General features: G+C 47.4%; 1 protein-coding gene and 2 long non-coding RNA genes across 3 annotated transcripts; 2 read left to right on the plus strand and 1 right to left on the minus strand.

Moving 5' to 3' along the window:
- Nucleotides 1-1,660: 1,660 nt before the first annotated feature.
- Nucleotides 1,661-5,756, minus strand: LOC107967619 (uncharacterized). Its single transcript, XR_001708227.3, has 3 exons — nt 5,500-5,756; nt 5,045-5,191; nt 1,661-1,838 (listed from the first exon to the last, which is right to left on the minus strand). It is a non-coding gene; the product is annotated as an uncharacterized LOC107967619 (long non-coding RNA).
- Nucleotides 5,757-6,153: 397 nt separating this feature from the next.
- Nucleotides 6,154-8,900, plus strand: LOC107967620 (uncharacterized). Its single transcript, XR_001708228.4, has 2 exons — nt 6,154-6,344; nt 8,334-8,900. It is a non-coding gene; the product is annotated as an uncharacterized LOC107967620 (long non-coding RNA).
- A 3,669-nt stretch (nt 8,901-12,569) lies between these two features.
- ASCL1 (achaete-scute family bHLH transcription factor 1) lies at nt 12,570-15,406 on the plus strand. Its single transcript, XM_016924057.4, has 2 exons — nt 12,570-13,890; nt 14,248-15,406. The coding sequence occupies exon 1, from the start codon at nt 13,145-13,147 to the stop codon at nt 13,841-13,843; it is 699 nt and encodes a 232-aa protein (XP_016779546.1). The 5' UTR covers nt 12,570-13,144; the 3' UTR covers nt 13,844-13,890; nt 14,248-15,406.
- Nucleotides 15,407-24,456: the final 9,050 nt, after the last annotated feature.

Below are 24,456 nucleotides of genomic sequence, written 5' to 3' on the forward strand. Positions count from 1 at the left end.
AGAGACTCTTGTTTTTTCTCCTTACTTCCTCCCAGATGAGTAGAGTCTCTCACTCTGTGCTGAGCTGTCTGGAGCTGGGGGAGCAGAGCAGTGACACAAGCACCCCTGTGGTCACCACCACTAGGACTTCACTGGGTCAGATCTGAAGCCAGCACAGCACTGGATGTAGCCCAAGACCTGTGGCAACTACTGCCTGGCTACTGCCTATGTTCACTCAAGGCCCTAGGGCTCTATAGTCAGTAGGTGGCAAAGCCAGCCAGGGTGACACATTCTCCCCAGCCTTAGGCTGGTCCAGAGATGGAAGCCCATACTGCAAGTAGGGTATTAAACACCTAACTCTTCAACATCCAGGTGCCAGAGCCTGGAGTTGGAAACCTTAGGAAACTACCTGGTGCTCTCTTCTACTGTGGCTGAACTGGCACCCAAGCCACAAGAGAGAGTTCTTCCCATTCTTCCCTCCCCTTTCCACAAACAGAGGGGTCTCTCACCCTGGCTACCACTGCCCCAGACCCACAGGGAGTACTGCCAGGCTATCACTGATCTTCACTCAAGGGCTAAGGGCTCTTCGGGCAGCTTGTTGTGAATGCTGCAAGGTCTGGCACTCTCTCTTCAGAGGAGTGGGCCCCCTCTGGCCCAGGGCAGTCCAGAAATGCCATCCAAGAGCCAAGGCCTGGAACTGGGAACCCAAGAGCCTGCCTGCTATTTTACCCCACTGCAGCCAACCTCATACCCAAGCTCCAAGACTAAGTCCCCTTTATTCTTCCCCCTCTGTTTCTCAAGCAGGAGTCTCTCCTCATAGCCACCACAGCTAGGAATATGCTAGGTCACACCTGAAGCCAAGGCCCATGGAATATACTACCTGGTTACTGTTGCTGATCATTCAGGGCCCAAAGGTTCTTTCCATGACTGGGTCCTTCGCTTCAAGGTAGTGGGGTCTCTTCTGTCCCAGGGTGTGTCTAGAAATGTTGTCTGGGAGCTAGAGCCTGGAATAGGGGCCTCAGGACTCTGCCCAGTACCCTATTCTACTGTAGCTGAGCTGATATTCAAGTTGCAAGACAAAGCCCTCTTTATTCCTCCCTCTCCTTTCCTCAAACAGAGGGAAAGAGTCTCTCCTGGAGCTGTGAGCTGTGCTGCCAGAGGTTGGAAGAGGGGTGAGACAAGCACTCCCTTGGCAACCCTTGCTGGGGATTCACTAGGTCATGTGCCCCGCAAGTCCACTGGCTCTGAGCCCAGCATAGCATCAGGACTTGCCTGGGAATTGCAGTCTTTGTGGCCTAGACTGCCTTTTGAGTTTCTTTAGTACCCAAGAGCTGTTTAGCCCATGTTGGTGAGACTTGCAAGAACTAAACTTTTGAACACTAGGATGGGCAATTCTCCTCTGGCTCGGCCTGGTCTAAATGCTCCCTCTGTGGGTGCTGACTGAGTTCTGCCTGGTGTTGCTTTCCACTATGGCAGGGCAGGACAATGCCAAGTCCCACAATCCCTTTGCTGTCCCTTACCGAAGCACACAGATTCTCTCTCCACGCCATGCGTCCACTGCTGCTGGAGTGTTGGGGTGATGGGGGAGGAGTTGCATCAGCAATTCAAGACTGTCTTTTCTACCTTCTTAGGTGTCCCTTTCAGTGATATAAAACTAAAATAGCGTACTGTGATGGCTTACCTGATTTTTGGTTCTTATGAAGATGCTTTTTTGTGTGGATAGTCACACAATTTGGTGTTCCTGTGGGGAGAATGGTAGGTGAAGGCTTCTATTCAGCCATCCTGTTCCCCTGTTCTGAAAGGTTTTGTAGAGGAGCAATAGGGTATGTGATACTTTGTAAAGATCTCTTTGTCTCGGGCTGTAATATAAAGTTCCATTTTTTAATGTTCTGATGCCTTTTATACGTGTGACTGTGACATTTAGTTAGATCATTCTGGTGGCAGTGAAGAAAAAGTATTTGAGGGAGATTAAACTAAAAGCATGAATACCAGCTGGGACAATACTGAAGTAAAGCAATGATATAGTAATAGGGAGGAAGAAAATGATTTAAATTCAGATGGATTTTTCATTATGTACATTTGTTTATATTATATACATACTAAATGTGTGTGTTTGTGTGTGTATATGTGTGTGTGTGTGTGTATAATTGTTAAGACTTGGTGGTTGTGGAGTGCCTGTGAGAGAGTGGTGAGAGTATGGCATGACCCCAGGATTTTGGTTTGACTGTGTGGGTGGATGGTGCTAAACCCTGAAATATAGAACACAAAAGGAGGGAATGAGTTGAGGGAATAAGCATGATCTCAGTTTCAAATATGTTGCCCTTGATACATCCATGGAATATTCCAGTAGCAATGTTGGTCACACCAGTTTCAGATCCCAGGGAGGTCAGTCCAGAACCAAGAATTTGAGAGTCATCAGCAGAAGAGGTGGAAGCTAAACTCTAAGGGCAGCATATGTCATCAAGGAACTTGACACTGGGGATGAGAAACTAAAAAAACTAAGTACTGAGAAACAAAGGATCAGAAGGATAAGAACCATGGTAGTCAAAGGAGGAGAGAATCTCAAGAAGAGAGGAGTGATCAGCAGGGCCAGATGCATTGAGATGATCAAATAAAGTAGGACCTGATGTATCTTTTATGTGTAGCAAAATAGAGTCGGGGTGACTGTATTAGTCTGGGTTCTCCAGAAAACAGAACCAGTAAGAAATTAGATGTAGATGGACATGTATTTCAAGACATTAGCTCATGTGGTTATGGAGGCTGAGTCCCAAGATCTGCAGTTGACAAACTGTGGACCCAGACTACAGTTCCAGTATGAGTCTGAGTCCAAAGTTAGGAGAAGACTAGTGCCCCAGCTCCAAGACAGGTAGAGAGAGTAAGTTCTCCCTCACTCATCCTCAGTCCCTCAACAGATTGGATGAGCCCTACCCACAATCTTTACTCAGCCCCCCTCATCCAGAAAGATTCCCACAGACACACTCTGGGTACTCCAGAGGGAAGAGCAAGAAATAAATGAAACTGTGGGTGTTGACTAATGTTCAAAAAATTTGGCAGAGGGCTAAAGGTGGTCACAAGGTCAAAGAGTGTATCGGCCTTTTTTTTAGGATGGGAAGGTACGCATTTTATAAGTTACAGGTTTATGAGTTAATCAATCAAACTTTCCTGAGTTGGGGGGAGACCAGATTGGAAGAAATAGAGCTCAGGAAAGGAGGTTGGAGAGAGGTAGGGCAGAAGTGAGGATGAGGAAGAATCAGAGGATGAGGCTACACGGGGGAATGGAAAGTTAAGATTTCCAAAGTGGGGCTCTTCTGGGTAAAGACAAAGCCCAAGATGCAGACTTGAAAGGGGTGGCTGAAGAGGAATGGAGGTTAAGGCTACTGGAGTGGAGAAAGTCAAGGAAGCGAAAGGCTCCGGGGCTGGGTAGGTTGTTCCTGTGGCTCTTTTCTTCCTGCTGCAAGTTTCTGACCATTCTTCAGGGCCAGTATCAAAGGCCATCTTTGTAATAACTTACTGAGCCTCTCCTCCCCCTCAAGTCACTAGGGCATCCTCTTACCCAAATAAAGTATTAACATATTTACATGGCTAGTTTAACTTATTTATCAGAATATATTAGTTCTTCATGAGTCTGAGTAATGGAGACTGTCTTATCACCCAGAATACCTCTAGATAAATAGTTCTTTATCTTTAGTATACAAAAGGACTACCAGGTAGCTTGTTAAAAGAGCCAATTTGCCAGATTCTGATTTGGTGGGTCTGGGATAAAGCTTCAGAATCTGAATATTAACAAACATCTCAGATATCTCTAATGGGAGTATCAGGGGAGAACGTCATTAAGTCGGCACGATGCTCTATGGTTGAGCCAAATTGTATGGAGAAGAATTAATGGAATAGAATCAAGTAGTCCTGAATGAATCAAGTTGCAAATGTTCACAGTCCCAGCTGCAGTTTGCAAAATAACCGGCAGGTGGCGAACGACCCACACAACTCGCAGAAATTACAGCTTCTCGGGGTCCCAGTTCCTAGACCCAAAACTGCCCAGGAGTAGAGGAGAATCCTATTTCCCAAGCAATGCTGTCAGCGACAATGGTGAGTTTCATCCGTTTGCATGTGCATCTGATGTGCCAATGGCCGATCTCTTGCCCTAGTCCCCAGGGCTAAAGTCATGCTGACCCAATGACATTGCCTTCTGGCTACCAAGAGCCGTAATCCTGGCACCAGCAAGGACTGGTCTCACTGATGACATCATTTGCCTAATGAAGGTTCTTATGGCAAGAGGGCAGTGGGAGAAGAACAGCAAACCAAGTTCGTCTATTCAAAGAGAGGAATGGTTGCCACTAGAGGATCATGTGGTCCACGCCTGTATTCTCTATTTAGTCAGAATCAGAGGGGAGGCATCTTACTCAACCTTCTCATTTTATAGAGCCTGAGAGACGATGAGCAACTTGCCAGAGGTCACTGAGGTAGAAAGTTTCAGGATTTTCTGGGATCTGTCTCTTTAAGTGACTTGCCTTTTCATTGCACCTAACAGTAACATGTGTCAAAGGGTGTGTGTATGTTGAAATCATTAGTGTCTGCTCATGAATTGTTATATAGGAGAAGCTTAGGGGTGACCATCTGGTTGGGGAAGAGGGGCTGGATGACATTAGGATGTGTTTGCATAACAAGTCCACCACTTTTACCTAGATTGTGTATTTATGTGGGGTGGGAGATGCAGGAAGGTGGGAGGTCAAAGAGAAGGGAGCATGGGGAAGAAGATTCTCCATGGTTGCCCCCACCGCATGTTTTAATGGACTTTCTTATACATCTCCTTTAATGTCTACTAAGTCACAAATGTATTGAAGGCACTCATTGTGTCTTATTCCCCTCTGATTAGGTTTCATAGTTATTTGATGAATCAATGAGCATGTCAGCCTTGATCATTTTTAGATCTGAACAGTATTTTCTAACATCTTAGATGATTAGCATATACCTCCTGTTATCTATTTCTGTCTGTTTGTACTTATTTAACACATATCCAGTGTTTACTATGTGCACTGTTGTCAGCATTTTACAAATATCAACTTACTTAATCTTGTCTTTGTTGCTGTTTCCTAAAGAGTCCATGACAGTGAATATCTACTATTAGAAATCCTTCTCTTCCTCTCTCTTCCTCTTCCTCTCAAAAGGCCTGAAAATCAGTTACTGGTCCCTGCCCGTGCTGCAAATACTTGGCCTAGGGAAGAGTGGTGGGGAGGGATGAAATAGTTAACTAGCTGACCTGGGGCGCACAGTTTCCCTGGCAGATGCTGCGCTCAGGCTGCGGCTGCTTCCTCCTGAATCTGTTAGGAGTACACTTTCCCTTTGCCCTCGGGGCCAGCGTCCAGGTTTGCCACGGTGGTGGAGACAGCTCCAGCCACGAAGCTGATTTATAGGCCAGAGCATTCCCAGGCCGCACCGCAAGGAGTCGGGCTGAGCTTGGACTTTGGGAAGGTGGTGATGGACACAGGACACGTGGCCACACAATGGGGACACACGACTGACCTCAGTCACTTCGGTAAACTGCCCTTGCTTTCCGGAGGCGGCAGGAACGTTTCAGGAGCTCCAAGGCTCTAGGCGCCTGCATTCCTCGCCCCAGCCGGTAGTCTCCTAGCCCTGTTGAACGCAAGAGCATCCAAGGGCGCGCAAGTCCCCAAGAGCTCTCAGAGGTTGCTGACCCTGAGCGTTAAAGCCCTTCGTCGCGGATGAGACCCTTGGTGCGTTCCACCCGCTTGGGGGCTGAGACTCGCCAGGACGCACTCAGAATGAACTTTCCGCGCAGGTCAGATATAGGCACCCAGGGGTTTTGTGACGTCACAATGCCGTCTGACCCGGTGAAAGGCAAAGGAAGGGTCAAAAACGGATAGTGTGTGTGTTGTGGCTGAAGTGGGGGCATGTGAGAAGAGGGAAGTCCGAGGAATGGGGGAAGGCATTTGGGGACATGAATTTGAGAAGGAGCAATCAAGTTTGTGCGTGGGGGGGAAGCAGGATTTTTTCTTCTTCCCTCCTATATGCAAACTGTCACTTCGGGTTAGCGTGAGCCCTTATCTGGCTCATTAGCATGAGCTGTGGCTAACACGCTTAAACCCTCTAATTATTTATTATGCCGTCACGGGGCGGGTTGCAACCCCACCCAGGGGCGCACTTTCGGGAACCTGCAGAGCTGGGCACCGCACGGGGGCCGGAGCACAGCTCCTGGCCCCGCTGCGCGCTACCAGGGAGACTCCTTACGGTTCAGGAGTCCCACAGGGTACTGTTCTGAGGGTCAACGAAGCAGAGTTGTTGGGGGTCTATCTGGAATGGCTTCTCACCAACATTCATCCCCAGGGTAGTAGTACTGCACTCGCCTGGTGAGTCTACATAGCACCCTAACTTCTCCATTAACAACTCCAAAGACGGAAGTTGGAGCCAAGAGGAACAGACTTTGCAAAAATAAAAACAGAAGCCAAACCTGGTGCAAAGGGTTGGGAATCGGGCTGAGTAGCATGTTGGGTACACCTTCCAGAAGAACCCTGGGGAGAACCTAAAGTTTGCTGGAGCCCTCTTCCCCACCCCCGAGTTCCAAGAGGATCCACAAAGTCGGGGTGGGAGATTTGATGGGCTGAAATCCAGTCACTCACGTCCACGGTTCTATTCAGAAAACAGTTTCAAAATAAGTTAACCTCTGTAGGGCGTTTTTTCCCCCTCCCCTTTAAATTGTCCCCCCTTCCCCCTCCTTCTTCTCATTTGAGTCTGTTTTATGTTCCCCTGCGTTGTGCCAACTATTTTATCTTTATTCCTTCTCTTTCTCTCTTGCCATTCATTCCTTTTTTTGTGTGTGTGGCTTCTCCGGCTGATGTGCGGCTCGTTACCACCCACTGCACACTTGCTCCTGTAGCTGAGGTGTTTCTATACAAACTCCAGCGTCCAGTTGTCATATTAATTATTACACTGAGTAATGACTGAAATGGTCAAAATAAGGGGAGACTCAAGAGCGCTTTTTCTTGCGGCTCAAAGATTCAGCAAAGAAGCCGTGCAACAAAGCACTAATTGGTCCCCAGAAACACTCTGACAAGGCATGGAAGATAGGTTTCATAGAGCCCTTCGATTGTGAAGGGGGGAGAGCTCTGAATGGACTCCACGCTTCTTTTCTAAACTCTCTTGCTGAGCAAAAAATGGACCTCTGTTTGAATACTGCCCTGATCCTTGAATACTATACCCAGCAGAGAAAAAAATGCACCATTTATTGTAAGTTTTTTTTTCTTCTCCAGCTATTCAGGGGTTCTCTGTGAAGAATCAGCTGGTTTTGTTTACCGTGAAAGACCTTTACTTTACTTTCATTCTTGGAGGAGGTGGGGAGGAGGAGGGAAGGAAAGCCATGTGCCTAGACAGAGAGGAGCTGGCCTACTGTAACAAAATAGAGTGTAACAAATCCTACAAAAGTTTAGAATGTATTGATTCTTTGGAGAGCTATATAGATTAACGACTTTCTTTATGCTCATCCAAGGAAGGTATTTAATCATAATGTAAATGGGGCTTTAGAAAAAAATAAAGACTTAGCGTTACTTCTCCTTATTTGGAGAACTTCAAAAGGACTTGTGAGGGTGGCTGCAAATTACCTCCTCACCCCACCCCACATTCCCTCCTTATCCCAAAAGCCACAATAAAATATAGTTTGTGCTTTTTTTGTTTTGTTTTTTCAAACTTTTTTCTTTTTAAAGCATATTGAAAAAGTGAATAGATTTGTTAGAAGGCTGAATTCCTTAATGCAGGTGCAAGCCTGGCTGCTGTGACCAGGAAGCTGAGCCAAGCCAAATACATGGTTTGTGCTATTCTGCCCCCTGAGCAGGCCCTCCAAGGCTGGTGCAGAGTCAATGCAGGCTGGGCAGCAATCCTTTCTGAAATTACCTTGGGTAGGGTATTCTTAGAGGCAGTAGATTGTGCAGTAAAGTCCTTTTCATTTTCCCTGGGTAGGACAGTGTCTAGCACAGCCTTAGAACAGCACACACCCCAGCAGGACAGAGGCCCTGTATTAATTATAGCTCCTGGAAGATGAATATTGGCTATGGATGCCAAGCACACTCACTTTTCTCAAAGCATCCATTGCTTCTGGAACTCAAGTCACCCCCAAATTGAGGATTACACTTAAAATCCTGTAACAAAATCCAGAATCCAAGACTTGTGTTCATCTTTGTATTCCCTTTGCCCCTGATTCAGAATCTAACTAAAGTTAAAAATATAACTTTGTTAAATTATTTGTCCAATGAAAATCCTAGTTTCACTTTTAATATCAATCCCTCTCCCCAAAGAGAAAGCATAAATTGGTTTTCAAAGAGATGAGTCATATCTTCTTTTTACAGAGAGACAACACACAATCAAGAGAACATACATAGGTCTTGAGCTTCAGCAAAGGTGGTACTGGCCTGGCCTTCAGCTGTGAATGGAAATTAAGGTGGCAGGAGACTCAGGGCACAGGGTCTCTGATCTCAGGGCAGCAGACCCCTTTGGCCACTAGGAAAGCCATCTCCCCCTACAGATCCTGATGCTGAATGAAGATAAAGTCTAATCTGAAGTATGGTTCAGCTCCAGAGTGTTCTGATATAGGAAAGGGGCCTGAAGGTGCAGAAATTAAGTCCCTTATTGTATTGGAGGAGAAAGAGAAGCCTTCTCATCTTTCTGCAATGTCTGTACTCTGGGTGATACTCACCAAAGGGGATCAGTGCTTTGTCCTTCCCACTCCCCCACCCTCATGACAAGACAGACCACTGAATGCTGCTATTCGAAAAAGTGAAAAGGCAATCTCTGATATGTGGAGAGACTTGCAAAGCAAATTACCCAACAACATCTGATTTAATTCTCATAACACCCTTGACATACAGGCTAAGGGAGTACTACCACCTCATTTATGAATGAAGGTATCAAACCTTCCTTTTGTGAGTTGTTTACTTCTCCCTTCATGTGAAGATAAATGGGACATTGTTCAAGTGTCTTAGCCAACTAAAGCCCTAAGGACTTGCTCAGAATCAGGCCCACTGTGTGGCAAGGGAGCCAAGAAAGCAGGGCCCAGTGGCTCTGCTGAAGCCCCTTGCATGTGGAGGCCACAGAACATCTCTATAGTCTATCTTACTTGCTACTATTCATGTCTAAAAATCGGGTTACTATCTCCATCATCTTAATATGCCAGTATCACCACCATTTCTCAAAAATGACAGGAATGACTCACCCCTAGGTGCTGGGACAGTGAGACAGAGTGGCACTGGATCTCCATTGGCTGGAGTGATGATCACAGAGTGGTTCCAGGAAGCCAAGTGCTGAGGCTCCTCCTGCCACACACCCTTTCCTGGGTGGGTTGTGTGAGCATGACTTTCTTATTAATCCCTTTCTCTTTAGACCTGGGCTAGAGTGCTCTACATACATATCATTGAAGTCTCACAACTCTTGGAGGTAGATACTATAATTATTGGCATAGGTGAAATAGAGACCCCTAGAGTGTCTCAGGGTCACACAGCTCTCAGGTAACGGGGCCTAGATACCAAGTCAAATCAGCCTGCTTTATCTGGAATTCCATGGGCCTAGGAGAGCAGAACATGTGGCCAGTTCTCTCAGGTCGGGAGGAGGGATTATAATCTAGGTCACAGAGTCAGAGGCAGGATTCTAATTTTGGCTCCTGAGCCTCCCATCTTTTGCTTCACACTGGTGAAAACAACCAGAAAGCCAATATCAATGGAAAACTCTCTTGGTAGAATCCCCAAGGATAGAAATGCAAACCTCTAAAGAAAAATTATAGACTGTTCTGCCCTAGGGTTGGAGGAGAAAGTGGAGATGACAGTGTTGAGGTGCAAACTCCAGGTTTACTTGAGTGGGGGGAGGAGAACACCTCGGTTCTTGGAAGGCTTTGCAAAGCATGTAAGGAAGAAAACTTAGCATACTAGGGTGAGAAGAGTGAGGACAGGCTCAGGGCTGGCATAGGGAGAATAGAGACAAATGTTCTGGCGGTTTTGGCCAGAAGGATCCCAGCAATGACTGTCCTTCCTCCTGGCCTGAGGCCAATGAGTAAGGCCACTACTAGACAAGGCTTCTTCACTACAATGCACTTCCATTTGGGCACCCATTTCATGGTGTGTGTAGGGGGGAGGAGGAGAGGAGGTTCTGTCCTCTACTTCCCTGGTATTGAGATCTCTGTGTATGCATCCTGGAAAAGGAAACACGTGCTGGCTACCAGCAAATTTTCTAAGCTGTTAGATACAAGTTTCAAAATTAGCTACTGTACATCTCGTGTGTAGATCAGAAAACTGAGGCCAGTAGAGGCCTTGTTCAAGGTTATAAGGCACCATTGTGGTAGAGCTCAGACTCGGGACCTTTGTGAAGTGAGTCCAAGTTGGTAGGGAGTTTGGGGCTCATGTTTCAGCTTAATGTAAAAGAAAACACATCTAGATGCTTCCACGTTTGCGACACTCCCTCCCTCCCCCAACACTCAACTATTTGGCTGAAACAGAGTGAATGGGGCATTAGGACACAGCTGGGTCATGTGGGAGGTGGGTAAGGAGTGCCTGAATAATTCCTATTTCTGCAAGTGGTCTGAGGCTTACTCTGGCTGGGAGGTGCAGGGTGCCCAGGCTGTGTTGCGACTCTGCTTTTGGGTGCTCACCTCCTATACTTCCAGAGAGCTCTTAGGCCCTTTCCTTGGTCAGGGATGTGGAGAAAGGCCTGAGGTGTGAATCCCACGGGGTTCAGCCAGTCCTGTGAGGCCATCAAGCCACAGGTTACCGTGGGGAGAAGGGGCTGTGTGGCTGGGAAAGGTTACAGAATTGACCTCTGTTGGCACGATTTGGTCCTATACCTCTGAAGCCTACCTATTCTGCAAAGATGAAACTGAGGCAGAGAAGAGAGGTGATTCACTTCGGGAGCTGCCCGTCCTTACTGCCCACCATCATCACTATTGTTCCAGAAACACTCAGCCAGCCCACATACCAAGAGCAGCTCTCTGGGTCATCCCCTTGGCCCTTTAGAAAGATCCACCTCCACAAAGGGGAGTTCAATTAGAACCAATTATCCGGATAATTCACCACAATCATTCCTGCACCCAGATCTCGGATTATTTCTACTGGAAAGTCAAATGGATGATTGCCCTCCACTTCGTTCTGCCTATGTAGACAAGACCTGAGACATGCCCCAGCCTCTCTCCGACCAGATCCTTAAAGAGATGGGGCCTATTGCTCGGTCTGCTTTCTCCTCAGCGCCGCGTCCCCAGACGTCCTGAAGCTGGACGGGGTTCTGGCCAGAGAGCGCCAGGGCCGAAGGCCCAGGAAGGGCGCCTGGGCAGGCGCTGTCCAAGCGGTCGAGCGACGGCTGCAATCGCCTCCCCCTCCCTCTCGGCGCCAGCACGCGGCCCCGCCGGGCTCCGCTCCCAGTCGCCTGCCACCGGCCCGCCGGGCACACGCCTGGGGCGGGATGGTGGCTGCGCCAAGGCCGCCGAGGTGCCCGCGGCGGCGCCGAACAACCAGGAATCCCCACCAGTGCCCTAAGCGCCATCACTCAACCCCCGCCCCGCATCTTTCTTCTCCGAGGGTCTGGGAGTATCCCAGAGCACTCCCTTCTTTATGATATCCCCTAAGCTGGTCCGGAAATAATCTTTATGGGGAGGGGGTGGCGGTAGGGGGCGATGGTACAGGGGGCCAGAGGTCATCCTAGGGGGACGTCCCTGCCATATACACCCACCTACAGGACGGCTCACAACGACTCCTCGGTGTCGCTTCCCCGCGGCCCCCCCCCCCCACACTTGCTCAGTTATGGGGAGCACATCCTAGTTTTTAGAGCTGAATGGGACATTAGAGACCATATTCTGTGGCTGCAGACGAGGAAGCGAAGGCTCAGAGAGGATGCCACTTCGAGGAGCCACAGAGCATTGAGAGGACGCCTTGGGACTAGAACCCACGTTTTCACATAGTCCAGCACTTTTTTTCACTGTTCTGGACGGAGTCCCTCCCCCAACCATGTTTCTAAACTTCAATCGTAATTTGCTCCAATTTCTGAGGTCACCGAAGAACCCGAAGAGAATAACAGTGAGGAGAGGGAGAAAACAGGAAAAGTCGAGCCCCACTCCCTCCTCACCTCCACACCGTTCCTGTGCCATTTTTTCTGCCCAAACCCTTCCCTGCGCTTTGCTTCAAGTTCTTAGCAGAATCCAAGAGAGCTTCACCCCAAATCTTTCCACCTATACACCTCAATTCCTAGAGCCATTTGTCCCTCCTGTGACGCCCCCCACCCCCTTCCTAAAGCCACCCCCGGCTGCAGCCCGCCCCGAGCGCGCCGCCTGTTTATTCAGCCGGGAGTCCGGCACGCGCCAGGCGCACGCACTGCAACAACAAACCCAGCTGAATGGAGAGTTTGCAAGGAGCGGGAGAAAGGAACGGGAGGGGGGAGAGGAGAGGAGGAGGGGGAGTTTAGGGAGTGGGTGGGAGGAAGAGGTAAGAGGAGGGGGGGAGTGGGGGCTGCAGCCGCTCGCTGCAGCAGCGGGGAGTGGGGGGCGAGGCGGGGCCAGGGCTGCGCGTGGGGCTGGGTGTCCCATTGAAAAGGCGGACGCACTCCGGCAGCCCAGCACTCTCTCACTTCTGGCCAGGGAACGTGGAAGGCGCACCGACAGGGATCCGGCCAGGGAGGGCGAGTGAAAGAAGGAAATCAGAAAGAAAGGGAGTTAACAAAATAATAAAAACAGCCTGAGCCACGGCTGGAGAGACCGAGACCCGGCGCAAGAGAGCGCAGCCTTAGTAGGAGAGGAACGCGAGACGCGGCACAGCGCGTTCAGCACTGACTTTTGCTGCTGCTTCTGCTTTTTTTTTTTTTTCTTAGAAACAAGAAGGCGCCAGCGGCAGCCTCACACGCGAGCGCCACGCGAGGCTCCCGAAGCCAACCCGCGAAGGGAGGAGGGGAGGGAGGAGGAGGCGGCGTGCAGGGAGGAGAAAAAGCATTTTCACCTTCTTTGCTCCCACTCTAAGAAGTCTCCCGGGGATTTTGTGTATATTTTTTAACTTCCGTCAGGGCTCCCGCTTCATATTTCCTTTTCTTTCCCTCTCTGTTCCTGCACCCAAGTTCTCTCTGTGTCCCCCTCGCGGGCCCCGCACCTCGCGTCCCGGATCGCTCTGATTCCGCGACTCCTTGGCCGCCGCTGCGCATGGAAAGCTCTGCCAAGATGGAGAGCGGCGGCGCCGGCCAGCAGCCCCAGCCGCAGCCCCAGCAGCCCTTCCTGCCGCCCGCAGCCTGTTTCTTTGCCACGGCCGCAGCCGCGGCGGCCGCAGCAGCCGCAGCGGCAGCGCAGAGCGCGCAGCAGCAGCAGCAGCAGCAGCAGGCGCCGCAGCTGAGACCGGCGGCCGACGGCCAGCCCTCAGGGGGCGGTCACAAGTCAGCGCCCAAGCAAGTCAAGCGACAGCGCTCGTCTTCGCCCGAACTGATGCGCTGCAAACGCCGGCTCAACTTCAGCGGCTTTGGCTACAGCCTGCCGCAGCAGCAGCCGGCCGCCGTCGCGCGCCGCAACGAGCGCGAGCGCAACCGCGTCAAGTTGGTCAACCTGGGCTTTGCCACCCTTCGGGAGCACGTCCCCAACGGCGCGGCCAACAAGAAGATGAGTAAGGTGGAGACACTGCGCTCGGCGGTCGAGTACATCCGCGCGCTGCAGCAGCTGCTGGACGAGCATGACGCGGTGAGCGCCGCCTTCCAGGCAGGCGTCCTGTCGCCCACCATCTCCCCCAACTACTCCAACGACTTGAACTCCATGGCCGGCTCGCCGGTCTCATCCTACTCGTCGGACGAGGGCTCTTACGACCCGCTCAGCCCCGAGGAGCAGGAGCTGCTCGACTTCACCAACTGGTTCTGAGGGGCTCGGCCTGGTCAGGCCCTGGTGCGAATGGACTTTGGAAGCAGGTAGGTTGCACTTTGGGGCGGGCAGGGGGGTATTCTTGCCTTCGTCCTCCCTCTGAGTGTCTGTGGAAGTGGGGATGTCTCCAAGGAGATAAGGGGATTTTTATTTAAAGGATTTGTGAAAGTTGGTCGATTTCAAGTCCTAGTTTGTTAGTTTCAGCACTGGCGTCTGAAAATGGCTTTGCCCAGGTCTCCAAGGAGTGAAGGGTAGTAGTGAGGTGCAGAGATACTGGTGAACCGAATACTGGGACATGTCAAAAGAGATGTCTACCTGACAAACTCTTTCCCCAGACCTCCATCTCCCTCTACCACTAGCCTACACGTTCAAATTAACCTCTCCTGTTCTTTTCCTTGTTATAGGGTGATCGCACAACCTGCGTCTTTAGTGCTTTCTTGTCAGTGGCGTTGGGAGGGGGAGAAAAAGAAAAGAAAAAAAAAAAAAGAAGAAGAAGAAGAAAAGAGAAGAAGAAAAAAACGAAAACAGTCAACCAACCCCAACGCCAACTAAGCGAGGCATGCCTGAGAGACATGGCTTTCAGAAAACGGGAAGCGCTCAGAACAGTATCTTTGCACTCCAATCATTCACGGAGATATGAAGAGCAACTGGGACCTGAGTCAATGCGCAAAATGCAGCTTGTGCGCAAAAGCAGTGGGCTCCTGGCAGAACGGAGCAGCACACGCGTTATAGTAACTCCCATCACCTCTAACACGCACAGCTGAAAGCTCTTGCTCGGGTCCCTTCACCTCCCCGCCCTTTCTCAAAGTGCAGTTCTTAGCCCTCTAGAAACGAGCTGGTGTCTTTCGTCTCAGTAGCCCCCACCCCAATAAGCTGTAGACATTGGTTTACAGTGAAACTATGCTATTCTCAGCCCTTTGAAACCCTGCTTCTCCTCCAGGGCCCGATTCCCAAACCCCATGGCTTCCCTCACACTGTCTTTTCTACCATTTTCATTATAGAATGCTTCCAATCTTTTGTGAATTTTTTATTATAAAAAATCTATTTGTATCTATCCTAACCAGTTCGGGGATATATTAAGATATTTTTGTACATAAGAGAGAAAGAGAGAGAAAAATTTATAGAAGTTTTGTACAAATGGTTTAAAATGTGTATATCTTGATACTTTAACATGTAATGCTATTACCTCTGCATATTTTAGATGTGTAGTTCACCTTACAACTGCCATTTTCCCTATGTGGTTTTGTAAAGAACTCCCCTCATAGGTGAGATCAAGAGGCCACCAGTTGTACTTCAGCACCAATGTGTCTTACTTTATAGAAATGTTGTTAATGTATTAATGATGTTATTAAATACTGTTCAAGAAGAACAAAGTTTATGCAGCTACTGTCCAAACTCAAAGTGGCAGCCAGTTGGTTTTGATAGGTTGCCTTTTGGAGATTTCTATTACTGCCTTTTTTTTTCTTACTGTTTTATTACAAACTTACAAAAATATGTATAACCCTGTTTTATACAAACTAGTTTCGTAATAAAACTTTTTTCCTTTTTTTAAAATGAAAATAATCAGCTGACTCTAAGCTTTCTTTGACTCTGATGCCCCTGGTCCAGTTTTATGAAAATGTCAAAGGGAAGAGGTGGATGGAGAAGAAAATGTTGCAAAACATGCTAAGTGGCAGAAATGACAATGATAAGTGCTATGGCCAGTCCCATCCAAATGGTTACTTTATGATGAATGAGGGTGTGTGTGTGTGTGTGTGTGTGTGTGTGTACATGTATATATGTTTTCTTTCTATCCTATGCTGCAAATGTACATGCCCGCCAAAAAGAATAGATGGTGACTAATGGCTGCATTATCCTTTGATCAAAATTTAAAATCCCCCAAAAAAGTGAACCAGAAAGAGAGGGTCCTCCACCATTTTCCAATTCTCAACTCCATTCTGAGTTTCTCCCTGTGAAACTGTGGTGGGGCTGGATGAAATAATGGAGACTAGGTCTGGGTGGGGAGGATGGTGGTTCTGGGATGGGGGTTGGAGAGGCATCCCTCTCCACATACAAGCTCCTACTGGTGAGTATGTTTCTCTTCCCTCACTTCCAGGCATACATTTTCTACTCATTTTCTCCAATACACATACTTGCTATATTGATTTTAAGTAAGAGGCACATATGATATGAATTCATTCCAAACGGATTGAGATTTTAATTAAAAAAACGCATTAGAAATGTGTGGTCGCTTTGAGACACTGGTCTATCTAAGCTTGTGACTCTCTCCGAATAGCGTGAGCTGCGTGTAAAAGTACCCAATTACCAAGATTCAAAAAGAAATTGGTGGGTTTTTGGCTGGCTTGCTTCTTGTCAGTTAGCAAGGACGTGATTAGAATCCTACTCGGCCTCTCGCCGGCTCCTCGCTCGCCGCCTGCATTACTTGCAGATTCAGTTTGCGTGTCTCCAGCCAAGCGGAAAGCCGAGCGCAAAATGCATCTTACAAAACCCAACAAAGAACGGGTAGCCAGCACGTCTTCCAGAGTTAAAAATCTAGTCTGTGTTGGTACATCTATACCATTTAGTGGCACAGAATAATCATTTTTTAAAGCCACGATGCGCGGAGCACGCCACAGCGTCTGATGTCATTTTGCTAAATGACCCTCTATAGAATGCACATTGAGGCTTCAGTCCCTTTCAAAGAGATGAGCGTAATTAAGGAAAAAAATCAGTAAATTCCTCATCGCCATAAATAATCGGACTTTCTGCCAGCAGTGGGCCAATTTAGAGCTTACTTGAGAGAAGTAATGCTTTTGTGATGCCTGCTTTTATTTTTATCTTCTCATTTGGAGGACCAGAGATGGGCTCCACCCCCACTCTCCATTTCTCTTTCCTTTAATTTAGCTCCTTTGCAAGATTCCAGATAAGGTATGCAAAGAAAGTGTAGCAAGTCATTTATGGCTATGAATATAACATTAGGATAATGTTTCAGCCCCCACAAAAGGGGATTTTTTTTCCCTTCTCCTGTGAGGACAGGTGTTCTTTACTCACTTCTGAATGGGAAATATCCAGTCTCGTTAAACTCGAGGCAAAGTTAGTCGTTGTTTGCCACAATGCGCAGGCAAACTCGAAAAATTCACAAAAACACACACAATTTTGCCTAAGCTAGGAAAGGGCAAAGCGAGGATTGGGCAAAATCTCATTACATCTGCTCTAATCGCTTAGCAACACAAAGCCGGGGCTTGTGCGGCGAAGGGAAGCCATTCACAGAGCTCTGACAGGCCGCATTCAGCGCGCGTTAGTCAGCTCCATAAATCACCGCTGCCCATTGGCTGCGCGGCGGGCTTTGGAGCGGCCCTGGGCTGTCAGCGAAATACAAAATGTAGACCCCAGAGGCTAGCAATAGTAGCCTCTCCCCCGTCTTAGCCCCCACCCATTTTTCTTTCTTTCTTTCTTTCTTTCTTTCTTTCTTTCTTTCTTTCTTTCTTTCTTTCTTTCTTTCTTTCTTTTCTTTCTCTTTCTTTCTTTCTTTTCTTTCTCTTTCTTTCTTTCTTTCTTTTCTTTTCTTTTCTTTCTTCTTTCTTTCTTTCTTTCTTTCTTTCTTTCTTTCTTTCTTTTTTGAGAGAAAGAGGAGGGGAATGCTGGGGTAGAAAACTGCGCTGACTTTATTGACTGAGAAATCTTACCTATTCAACAAAGGCTTGGAGACCACCGAGTTAAGACTGAAGACACGCCCGAAATCGACGAGGAGGAGCTGGGAGTGTGGGAGAGAAAAGAAAAACAGACCTGCCGCGAGCTGCAGAGCTGTTGAATGGCACACATCATCAGAGGCTGGGAGAAAGCTATTGGTGCACAGGTTTCACCTCTCTGACACAGTTATTTTAACATTTTAAATTGAGAGTAGGAGGAGATGCATCAAGAAGAATCTATCTCGAGTTCCCATCAGGGAGGACCCACCAAGGAAGAGAGAAGAAATTATTCCGTGGTTTGCAAAGAACTTCAAAGGAGTAAGACTGAGATGTCTTAAGAAAGAGCAATGAACATGCCTTTCCACTTCACTGTTCTTGCAGTGCTGGGGATGTTTAAACACAGAAGTAACAGCCCAGTTCCTTGATATACACAGGAGCTAGGTGAAGCCATGCAAAGGAGTTAAGAAAAGGCTTGATGGCAGAGATTACAAGCTATATGTAAATGCTATCCCCTGCTGTTGTTGCTATTCTTATCTTCCAGTCCTGTATCTCATTTTCCTGGGGACTGGTCAGATGCATCTAGATCACAGCCCAAATTGGATTCTTACCCACAAAACCACGTAGAAAAACCCTGATAGTAGATGTGGAATCAAGGGAGATTTTTCTAAGAAGCCAGATTGCCTTAACTCAAGTGCCACCTCCTCCAAGAAGCTTTTCCTGACCACCCTCTTTAAAGCAGCTCTCCATCTGCTACAATCAGTCCATTAATCCTGTTGTTCCTTCCTGGCATTTACCACTATCTGAAAATGCTGTATCTTTGTTTGGTTTTATGATTATTGTCAATTATCCCCTACTACATGGTAACCTCCCTGAAGCTAGGGACCTTACTTGTCTTGTCTTGTCTTCCCTGCCCCTGGTAAGATAGGTATTTGTTGACTAAATGGACAAATGGGGATGGTTTTCTCTGCTTCACTGAAAGTTGTTTCTTATTCTTCCTTTCCCCTCCACTTGCACTCTCCACCCTTCTCTGCTCTTCTCTCTGTCTCAGGAGGCAGGCTTATCTTTATGGATTTCATCACAAGAGTTGTGTGTCCTTCTGGCTTCTTCTTGGGTTTGGCCAGTGGGAGACACCAGCAGGAGTTGGCAAAGTAGGAGGGGATATAGGTTGGGATATTTTTATCCCTGCTCCATCCCTGCCTAGGCCCTATTGCTTTGCCTGTAGCTTTACTCCTTGTCCTAAGGCTAGGGCTGTTGTCAGGAGGCTTCTCTCCCGCAGATACACCTCTTGCTGAAGTCCAGTAACAACTCCCTTCCCTTGCCCTTTAATAAGGCCCAGAGGTGGTAACAGCTCTCCCTTGTTCCTAGTCTCCGGGTGCAGCATCATTTTTGTTAACCTCACCAACATCTCTGTCTTTCTGTTAAACTTTTTCATTTACCCTTGTGCCATCATCTCTCTTTCCGACTCTGCTACACAGGCCGTTTCCCCATAGGATCTCACGGATATACTAGTTTTGTTTAAGATTTTTCAGGGACTCTTGGGGTTACGAGTAAGAAAAATCCTAGAGTATGGGTGAACCCAACTCCATATAACATGTAACTCTAGAAACATTACTTCATCTTTTTGAGACAGGAGTGAAGTCAATTACAGTTTTCTCTTCTGGAAAAACGAGAAAAATGATACCTTCCTTTGCATAGATCACCAGATGAACAGAAAATGAAAGGGCTTTAGAGCAACTAATGACTATATCAATGCAAGAGATACGTGCTTCTTAAGATCTTTCTGAACCAGGTAGTGGGGTGGTACTGGGTCTTGCCGTTAAGATCAGCAAAGCTGTTGCTGCTGTTGGAAGCCACCCCTACTTTCTTTCGCCCATTCATTCGCTCTGCAATTTATGTACTCACTTCAAAGGGGAGGGACAAATTATTAAATCTGGTCAACATTTCTAGAACTTAGTTGTGTTAATTTGTATTTTCTAGAGAGTGCTCTCCAAGAAGCATCAGTTATTGCAACTTAAAAAAAAAAAAAAAAAAAGCAACACTGTGGATGCTTTTGTGGTGTAATAATCGTCCGCAACCTCAGGTCCTTTTACTTATTGCTGAAAAGCCTCTGAACTCCTTTCTCCCTCTCTCCACTCCTGAGCCAAGAAATAATTCTTTTCGGACTTCCCGAGAAGCTCCAGGTTATCCGGAGTCAACGGTAAGGAGGGAAGTGGATTCGGTGACACTAAGGTTGTTTACCCACTGCGAAAGCGAATGGCTTGGATCTAGCGCAGGTCGAAGTTATATTCCTTCTTCCTTTGTATGCAAGATTAGGTTGTTACAAAAGAGGGTGTGTAGGTTAATGGCAGGAAGCAAGTTGCAGCGCGGAGCGCGGGCCCTGAGCGCGTGTCAGGCTTAATGATTTATTCAAGCTGCAGCGCATCCGGGCGTTGATTGGCTGCAGGCATGCGTCCGCTGTCAGCTGCGCGCGCCGGGAACTCTCCAGGCTACCTGAAGCTGGGGGGAGGAAGAGGAGGCGTGGGGACCCGAGGGGAGAGGTGTGAAAAGGAGGAACAGGTAGGAGTAGGGGGTGAGAGAGAGAAACAGAGATAGAGCAAGAGAGACATAGAGAGAGAGGAGGAGACAAGGCAAGGAAGGAAGGAGAAGAGAGAAGGGAAGAGAAACTCAAGCGTAGGTTGCGGGGGTGGGAGAGAGGAGAGGAAAAGATGGAGAAAGCAGACAAGAAAAACAAGAGGGAGAAAGAGAGAATAAAGGAGAGGCGAGGATAGGAGAATAAATGAGAGAGAGCATAGAGAGAGGTTGGAGACAGGAGTGGGACGCGCTCCCAGAACGTCCCGCTTGCGCCCCCCTCTAGGCAGCCAGCGGGCGGCCGCTTACAAAGCCGCCTTTGATGCTCTGGCTACCAGGGCTATTTTGGGGACGAGATGGGGGAAAGCCGCCAACCCACACTCCTTGGAGGGAGTCACTTTCTGTAAAGTGCGTTGGAGAGGACTGGGCCCTGGGTCCGGGCTGTCGAAGCAGGAAGTGGATGTAGGGGACAAAAGCTCCGCACCTGCCAAAAGCGAGACCTTAGAGAGAGCCTCCCCCTCGCCGCTCCCTGCTCCCCCGCGGGCCCGGGAAGCTTGCACTACCGGGCTCAGCGCAGCCAGCCCCACCGCCTCCGGACTCGACCCCACCATAGCCCCGCCCTCCGCATCGTCTCTGAACCAAACTACTTCTGCCTGCCTTTCTTTGGATCTGTCTTTCTCTGTCATCTGAGTCACTTTCTCTCTCGCCTCTCTTTTCTTTCTTCTTTTTCTTCTTCCTTCCCCTCTTCTTTGTCACTCATTTGTTCTTTCTTTTTTGTCATCATTATTTACAATTAACAAAACCCCGGACACTTCTAGATTGGAGCTCTGCTCAGCCGGTGGACTCTTTGGAAAGAGGGAGGATAGTGGGGAGAAAGAGCAGAAGAAAGATATTGCTGGGGGAAGAGAGTGACGTTTGAAAATTGAATGAAAAAACCAGCCTACTGTGTGCATTTTCCTGGATGAAGTTGTTGAGCCTGCAGGGTCAGCAGTCAGAGGGCGGCTGCTTCTGTTGGGGGAATTGGAAATTCTATCAATAACCACCCCACTCCTGAAGACCAGACAGAAGTAAAGCTGGCGTGTCCTTCCCCCAGCCACCCCCCTCCAATACACAGAGCTTTTAGGTTCCTCCAGCTATCTCTCTTTACTAGGAAAAACAGTCTGTCTCCATTGTCCAGGTGCCAGCAGGGCCTTTGGCAAAAGGGAGGCCGGCCAGCCTTCTGATCAAACTCAAAGGTTAGTTAAAAGACAAAAACAGCTGAAAGTCTTCATGAATAATGTTGGGCCAGCACCCCCCTCCTCCACTCCACCACCCCAAACCCCCCCACTCCCAACTCAGTGTAGTGCAAGCCATGCTGAATGCCCTACCACTTGGTTATGCTGCTCGCCTAAGTCAGAATTTCACAGAAAGGCCGAAAAGAAAAGCTCCCACAATTAGGGGTCGCCTGTCAGAAAACATTAACGCCTTCCTCTCCCAGCCTGTCAGGCCTGCTGCAGATACAAACTGCCATGGCGAATTGGCCCTCCACCCCATGAAGTGCCTGCCAGCCAAAGGAGCGGGGATTTGCAAGCCAAAGGAGATGGAGCCTGTCCTAGTGCAGTTTCCGCAGTGTCCTGACGCACCGAGATGCCCCCAGCTTCTGCTTTCTGAGGCTTGGCTGTGTTGGATGCCTGGGAGAGGTCATACAAGATAGTACAGCAGGTGGGCAGATGAATGACCACCCAGACCAGGGCAGTATAGCAGGACCTTTTCCTACAATGGAAATGGGTAAAATATATACACATGGCTACATCCTTATCTCCTGTTTGCTGAGCATTTTTCAAGTGCCAGGGATCTTACATTGTTCATGATCAGAGCAATCCTTCAAGGTGGTGTATTATTATATTTATCTTATAGGTGAATAATACTGAGAGTCTGTAACAGCTAAGTAGTGGCAGACAGGATTGGACGTCAGATTTGCCTGACTCCAAATTTCATTCCCCTTCCACCATAATCCAGCCCTTAGTTTCTCCAATAAGATCCAGACACCAACTCTATGCTTGCTTGCTTCTGAAAGCACTGCCAATACTTGAGCATGTTCTTTGCCATCTTCTTTGTATTACCAAGAATATTCTCCACTTTTAGAACAGTATCTGGCATGTCCTTGACACTCATAAACTTGTGGAAGGAAGGGAAGAGGAAGATACAAAGAAAGGAAAAAAAGGAGGAAGGGAGGAATTCCTTAGAAAGGTCCTTTTGGTTTTCTTTGAACATTATTTTGTTCTGGAAGATATTTAACTTTGCGTGAAGAGATCTGGTTGGGATTCTTATGTACCATCAGTTAGTTCGGGAGTGGAACCTTTGTTTTCTCATCTGCATAAGTGGAGATAATAATAACTACCTTCTATGGTAATGATAAAGATAGAATAAGATTAACTTTGCAAAAGTTGCTAGCATGATATCCAACACATGCTCAAGAAAATCCAGTTGAAAATGAAATAGGTATTAGTCTTTTATTTTTGTGTATCAAGAAAATACATATCACACATGCCTTACGTCTGTGAAACAAAAATGCTATGCCATAGCTAAGTCGTCAGGGAATTTTTAATACTGTTGTTCCGTGGTGTTCATGCCACCAAGATAGAATGAGGTAAAGCAGAGATCATGTTCACAGGTCTAAAGTTATGGAAAGAAGGAAAGAGGAAAGACTGTCTAGTGTTGTGGAAGAGTTTCAGGGCTTCCAAGAAGTGAGCCATCATCTTCCAGCAAGAGCAAAATGATGTGGGTGTTACTTCTCCCTGATGAAGCAGGTAGGAAATTATCACCCCATTTTGGGGAACAGAAAAATGAAGCCCCAAGATGTGACTACTTTGCTAGGAGAAAATAAACACTGGAAGTTAAAATTGGCCACTGTGATTCCTTCCAGGAGACATATCTTCTGAGCTTTCTGGAGTGATTCAGAACTTTGGTCTCCTCAGGACTTAGAAGGAACATTTTCACAAAACCATTCATATTCATGGGATAGTCATTATTTCCACTGCATGGGACACTAGTGAAATTATTAAAATTTGCTTCAGTTTTCAAACTTCCAAGATTGCTGTCACTGTCTCCCTCTGCTTCTACCCACCAATCAGCTCTTTCAGTTCCAAAACACCAATTTTTTAAAAATGGAGAAAAAAAAAAACCCAAGAAAAACTGCTGTTGATAATCCCAGAAATGTTTGATAATCCTGCAAAAGTTGGTCAGCTTCCTGGTCATTAGCTTTTCACTGAGTCCTTGTATGATGTTTTCGTTTCTGGAGAGCGGGGATGATCTTCCACATGTCCCTCTTTGTCTTTCCCACATTTCTGGTTTTTTTTCCTTCCCTGGGCAAACTTCTTCATCTTCCAGAAGACAGACTATGTTTTTGAGATATAATAATTACCTCATGGACTGTTGGCCAAAAATAATGGAGGCCAAAAATGTAAACACAAGGTCTACTTTTCAGATATTTTATGAAAATATTACATTGTCTAAATATGTTCAGAATGCAGTAGTATTTGATACATAGGACAGATTTAGAAACAACCATAAGCCTGCCCCACATAAGCACATAATATAGGACTGCTGAAATAAAAACTCTAGAGTTGGTATAACCACAGAGATGTAGCCAATGGTGCTTCATGTAAACTAATGATGATATTTTTCCCCTTGAAAATCCATGAAAATATAATACCAAATATCTCAGCCTTGGGAGGATGATCTGGCTAGACTAGTCCAGGTTCAGCATTCAGACCACTCATGTCTCCACTTCCTGAGGACATGGAAGCTGTGTTTGGAAGACAGAGCAACACGTGTAGGGCATGTTCTTTCTCCTGTTGGGGTGGCTAAGAAGAGGCCTGCTTTACATCCATCTCCTCTTTCTCAGGAACGTCCCTGTTTCACTGGGACACAGAAATGAGGGGGATTTATTTTGTGCTGTTTAAACAGGGTATACATTTCAACGAACAGCTAATTTGTTGCTGGAGATCCTCTATAGATGAAAACAGACATGCTATTCTAATTCTAGGGACTTTTTTGTAAGGCAAAAAAAAAAAAAAAAATCAGACAAGTTGAAAAGATACATAGCCAGAGGTGTTTGTTGTAGTATTTTTTTTTTAAAAGATAATGGTGAAAAACCCAAAACAACCCAAAACTTTAATCTTGAGTATTGGTTCAAATGAATACTATATTTGCAGGCAGGTCACAGCAGCTCATGCTTGAGATCTCAGCACTTTAGGAGGCTGAGGCAGGAGGGTTGCTTGAGTGCGGGAGTTTGAGACTAGCCTGGGAAAGATGGCGAGACCCTGTCTCTACAAAAATTAGCTGAAGGTGCTGGTGCATACCTGTGGTCCCAGCTACTCAGGAAGCTGAGGTGGG

This window comes from Pan troglodytes, chromosome 10 (assembly GCF_028858775.2).
Source record: "Pan troglodytes isolate AG18354 chromosome 10, NHGRI_mPanTro3-v2.0_pri, whole genome shotgun sequence".
Classification (NCBI taxonomy): domain Eukaryota; kingdom Metazoa; phylum Chordata; class Mammalia; order Primates; family Hominidae; genus Pan; species Pan troglodytes.